The 5,794-nt window shown below is 43.6% G+C and overlaps 1 protein-coding gene across 1 annotated transcript in view; it reads right to left on the bottom strand.

Moving 5' to 3' along the window:
- Nucleotides 1-1,197: 1,197 nt before the first annotated feature.
- Nucleotides 1,198-5,794, bottom strand: part of tmem163a (transmembrane protein 163a) — a gene marked incomplete at its 5' end in the record, with an annotated part of 29,067 nt that continues 24,470 nt past the window's right edge. The window contains 3 exons of the mRNA XM_084478263.1: nucleotides 1,198-2,290; nucleotides 3,232-3,373; nucleotides 4,352-4,463. Coding sequence (XP_084334389.1) covers nucleotides 2,230-2,290; nucleotides 3,232-3,373; nucleotides 4,352-4,463 — 315 coding nt within the window. The 3' untranslated portion in view covers nucleotides 1,198-2,229. The remainder of the gene's footprint in view (nucleotides 2,291-3,231; nucleotides 3,374-4,351; nucleotides 4,464-5,794) is intronic.

Below are 5,794 nucleotides of genomic sequence, written 5' to 3'. Positions count from 1 at the left end.
GAAGTAAAAAAGTGAGATACTGCTGTTTAACTTTTCGATACAACCATGTCCTCCTGAATACTCGGGGCTCCACCTGGTGGAGAGCTCTCTGGATATCAGTCATCCATGTGCTTATCAGTGTGTAAACATTGGGCCTTCCAGGGGAACGGTTTGAAACTGATTGTCTTCTATGCACTAGACGGGTACAGACGGGCAAGACAGGGGAGAGTTTGCAAATCAGTGTGTTGTTGGTGAGCCTGAAAACTATTCACACCTTCTATGGCGGAACCGTTATTATTGATCGCTGTAATTACACAATCAGAACACATCGCAGAACAAATTAAAACCCTCACACATTCACATCATTTCCCCCCAGGGCAGGAGGTTGTATCAACATAATTTCATTGAATGTTTATCTTGTATTATTTATTTATGTATGTATTTATTGAATCCTCCCCAGTTAATTAATTAAGCCTTGATTTCAAAGGCTTCAGCTTTGAGACTAACATTACTGAACATCACTGAACGTCAAAAACAGTACTGTGAGTTGTCATGGACTGCCTACATTAATCTTCGAAACCACAGAGATAAGATCTACATGGTAATACTGACTAGATGTTGCGTAAAGGCCAAACTGAACCTCTGGGTTGGGTCTCTACGTCTCCCGCGTAGCCTACAGAGGCCGCTGAAAGGCCAGCCTCGTCTTTCATGCCATTTTTAGTTTCTGCGGTCCATTTATGATGGACTGTTTGAGGATTTTTGCACATACATTCATTTGTACGACCCATCCTCCTCACATGATACATATCACCGGATTGTCCCGAATGAGTGGCTTTTGGGGTCTTTCGCCTTTTGACTACGCTCAGAACCACAGAAGAAAAACCTTGAATGCTAGCATCAGGGTGGACTCACTGCGTTCCCACGGCGACCTACTCAATGCAGAGGTTAAACTTGGTCTTACCTCAACGTGGTCAAATCCCCTTATAGAGAATGACTGTGACCAAAACAGGGTATTAAACATGTATTTACATTGTGCTCTTTCTATTTAGCAGCTGCAGATGATTCAGAGCAAAATCTTCAAAAAAAATCAGATTTCAGTTAAATATCGTGAGAATCATTCACTATATATGCCAATCTTTGATAGATACAACTAGCTGATCCGTTCTTTCACAGAGCCTTGCTGTATTTATTATTTTTTTAAATTATTCATTTTTTGTTGTAGCAAAACATTTAGAAATGTAAACAATACAAATATAAATAAAACAAATGTCAATAAATATAAAGCGATGATGGCACATTAGAATGCTCGCGGGAAAAAAAGAATTTGATGATATATAATCAAAACTATATTGCTTTAAGAAACCATATGCAATATTATTATCAAAAGAAATGGATTGACTAAAGGTCGATATTATTCATGGAAAATGTAGTCCAATACAATATTCCAATATTGCTGAGGGAAATTAAATAAATCTTGAATCAACCATTTCTTTCCACAAATGTAAAATTATATATATGTTCTTTTAAGTAATTTAATACATTCTTGTTTTCTTATATTTTAAACTTTTGTACATTTTACAATTTGCGCTTTGTCTATTTACCTGTAAATAATCTAAACTAAGGCTTTTCAAATAACCTAATAGTCATTTGTGTTTTTGGCACATCACTAATGAAACACATTTCTCTATACACAACATAACATCTTTCCATCAAATAAATCCAACAAAGTGTTAAAACGGCCAGCAAGACCTATTCTAATCTTTTCTGGTATATCAATTGAATTTCATCACATTAAAAGTTAGGCTTGAATAATACAGCTATTATTCAGATGTAGGACACCCAAACAGAACCATCACACCATATTCATCACACGGTTAATACCAAAAAATAAGTTAAACAAAACAAGGTTGTTTGAGCAATGGTGTAAAGGTAATGGACTTTTCGATGTAGCAGTTATTTGTAGGCAGGATCTATGTAGAAATTCAGTGAATTAATGTTATCATCTTCACTTCAGGACAATTTGCATGTTAATATCAACTCTAGCTCGATGTCACAGACAGGAAGTAATATGCCAAATACTGAAAAACACTTAAACATGAGCATGAGTATATGTGTGTGTGTTCTGGCGCTGTGTTGATCCTAAATGTACCATCTATGCATTGCCCTGGGCAAAGGGAGGGAGTGGAGGAAGCAGGGCATGATGGGTAATGTAGTACGCGTGGCTCTGAGATGAGTTGAGCAGTGCAATGGTCACTCAAAGCGCTCGTAGTTCCGGGTCTGTCTGACGCGTGGCACCATGTCTACCAGGAGCCTGTGAGTAGGGAAGAAGATTATAGACTGAATACGCTCACTCTTTCAAAGAAAATTTCAAAACTGTGTTCACTGGTATATACTATGGTTGCTGTTATGGGCATGTATATGAGTAAAGTACCAGGGTAGTCGAGGTGTTATGCAGTTTTGGCTTCAAACTGAAATGCACTGGGTTCAAACCCCAATGTCGACCGTCGACATTTAGACACCCTTGAATAAAAAAGCCTAACCCTTACCTGCTTCTTAAAGGTGACATATCATACCACCAGGTGTGAGTGTGATTAGCCGTTACAAGCCATTTTGAAAATGTGCCGCTTCTGAAATCACAAGTGGGCATGTCCACCTAGATGTGTGCTGGATAGATCAGTCTAACCAGCCTACCCAGTGGACTGTAGCAAACGTTGCTCATCAATCCGTCATATATCTAGGTGGACACACCCACCTGTGATGTCAGAAATAGCACGTTTTCAAAGCGGCTTGTAACGGCTAATCACACTCACACCCAGAAACACAGAAAGCAAACAAATTATGCAGAACAATTCTGAAGACTTGACTTTAAGTCCATCCGGCCAAGGTCAGAGACGGGCTTATAGAGGAGGCTGAGGCCCACGCAATGTTGACTCAGACAGCAGTAACAAGCAGATCCTCTCTCATTCCCTCCATGTAGCCTCTATCACGTCTGCTAAATTACCAGTAAACAGCCCCAAACATTTGACAATGTCGTCAAATGTCATCTGCTAAATGGCTAATAAATAGCCCCAAACATTTGACAAAGTAATATTTTTGAAACCAAGCCATTATGTGTGTGTGTGTGTGTGTGTGTGTGTGTGTGTGTGTGTGTGTGTGTGTGTGTGTGTGTGTGTGTGTGTGTGTGTGTGTGTGTGTGTGTGTGTGTGTGTGTGTGTGTGTGTGTGTGTGTGTGTGTGTGCGCGGTTGCCTCACTTGATGCCGTAGGCGAGGATGACGAGTCCGATGAGGAAGCCGACGGTCCCGTCCAGGTACCAGACGTCGGGGTGGTGCCGGTACACCTCAGCGCTCACCAGGATGGAGAAGCCCATGGCGCCCCCCACCAGGGAGTTGAACGCTGTCCCCGGAGAAAAACACCATGACACCCAGCTTCACCCGTAAGCATGTGTGTGTGTGTGTGTGTGTGTGTGTGTGTGTGTGTGTGTGTGTGTGTGTGTGTGTGTGTGTGTGTGTGTGTGTGTGTGTGTGTGTGTGTGTGTGTGTGTGTGTGTTTTGGTGCTCCAGTACCTGTGAGTTCACCTATGTGTGTGTGTGTGTGGGTGTGTGTGTGTGTGTGTGTGTGTGTGTGTGTGTGTGTGTGTGTGTGTGTGTGTGTGTGTGTGTGTGTGTGTGCATCGTTGGTTGACTCCGGACGAACTGTGTGTGAATCTGAAATAGACACCCATTGGGGAATGCCCCCCCCCCACCCCCTCCTCCTCCTCCTCCTCCTCCTCCTCCTCCTCCTCCTCCTCTTCCTCAGTAACCTTGAGTTGGGGCGGGGGGGGGGGGGGGGGGGGGGAGGGTAGGGCAGCGAACGGACTGGTGGGGCGTGTAGTGACTCTGGGGCTGTGGCCCCTGCAGCAGCAGAAACACTACCTTCTACTGACTGTCTGGAGGGAAATAAACTCAGCAAGACTCGCCTTATTGGATTACGGCTCTGTGGAGTGAGGGGATAAAATTGGTCCTACTCAGGTGTGTGTCTCTGTATGTGAGTGTATTTTCACAAAGGTAGTGTGACTTTTTGTTTAACAGTTGTGTGTGTGTGTGTGTGTGCGCTTGTGTGTGTGTGTGTGTGTGTGCTTGTGTGTATGTGTGTGTAAGTGTATTTTCACGAAGGTAACGTGACTTTATTTTCAATCTGGTATGCGTGTTGTTGGGGTGTGTCTGTGCCGTAAGTTTGTGTTGATGTGTTAAGATTGGGGCACGTGCATGCAGTGTTTGCACAAAGACACAAGACGATGCACATACTAAAATGAACATGCCATGTCGCTCTGGTTCAATGTAATGAAATGTTTTTTTTTTGGGGATATTTGTTGTTGGTCATTCATCCACTTACCGTCAGTCATTAGTGAGCGACTGGTCAGAACTCTTGCCAGCATGCACTTGAACACGGCGAGGATGAAGCAGCTCAGGCCGCTCACTATAGACACGCTGAAGAGGAAGTCGTCCTGTGGCAACAGAGAGGGGGACAAAATCCACGGTTAGGAGGAGCTGAGCAGGGACAGGTGGACAGACAGACAGACAGCTATTCACTAAAGGGGCTTTCAGATGAATGTCATGGTTTCATGGCACGTGTTAGGCAACAAGAAATAGATTTGGTTTGACAAATTGCTGTAGATGGATGGATGGATGGATGGATGGAAAGTTACAATACAGACTGACAGACTCATGGGTGGATGGATGAATAGACAATATAGAGTTTTAAACAGACAGCAGGTAGATAGACAGATGGAGGACTATTTAGACAGAAAGTTCTAAAGCATATTCAGATGGCGAGATAACGAGTATAGACAGATGGATGGATAGACAGACATTCTGGAGAAACACAGAAAGCAAACAAATTATACAGAACAATGCTGAAGACTTGACTTTAAGTCCATGCGGCCAAGGTCAGAGACAGGCTTATAGAGGAGGCTGAGGCCCACGCAATGTTGACTCAGACAGCAGTAACAAGCAGATTTCTCTCATTCCCTCCCCCTTTCTCTCTCCCTATCTCATTATATTTCACTCTCTCTCTCTCTCTCTCCCTCTCTCCCTCTGTCTCTCCTCCGCTCTCCCTATGTCCCACTCTCTCTCTCTTTCTCTCTCTCTGATGCTCTCTCTATCAAACTCTCAAACTGTCTCTCTTTCTCTCTCTGATTTGACTTTGACTGGAAGATAGGCTGGAATACAAACAGACTATGAGGTAACAAAAGGAAAATAAGCACACAAAATATGGAGCAAAACTATGGCAGTTGTTTTAAAAGTGAGTAGATTGTGCTTCTTTACTTTAGTGAGTGTGTGTATGTTGTTGGTGTGTGTGTGTGTGTGTGTGTGTGTGTGTGTGTGTGTGTGTGTGTGTGTGTGTGTGTGTGTGTGTGTGTGTGTGTGCGTTTGTGTCTGCACATGTGCCTGTTAACTTGTGTGTGTGCATGCGTTTGTGCGTGTCTTTGTGTCTGTCTGTGTGTGTGTGTGTATGTCTGTCTGTCTGTCTGTCTGTTTGTGTGTGCGTGTATGTCTGTGTGTGTGCGTGTGTGTCTGTGTGTCTGTCTGTGTGTGTGCGTGTATGTCTGTGTGTCTGTCTGTGTGTGTGCGTGTATGTCTGTGTCTGTCTGTGTGTGTGTGTGTGCGTGTATGTCTGTGTCTGTCTGTCTGTGTGTGTGCGTGTATGTCTGTGTCTGTGTGTGTGTGTGCGTGCGTGTATGTCTGTGTCTGTGTGTGTGTGTGTGTGCGTGTATGTCTGTGTCTGTGTGTGTGTGTGTGCGTGTATGTCTGTGTGTGTATGTGTGTGTGTGCGTGT

The sequence above is a fragment of the Micromesistius poutassou genome (genome assembly GCF_964030765.1).
Source record: "Micromesistius poutassou genome assembly, chromosome: 14".
Taxonomy (NCBI): domain Eukaryota; kingdom Metazoa; phylum Chordata; class Actinopteri; order Gadiformes; family Gadidae; genus Micromesistius; species Micromesistius poutassou.
The sequence above is the reverse complement of the archived record's forward strand: the minus strand, read 5'-3'. Positions and strand labels throughout refer to the sequence as shown.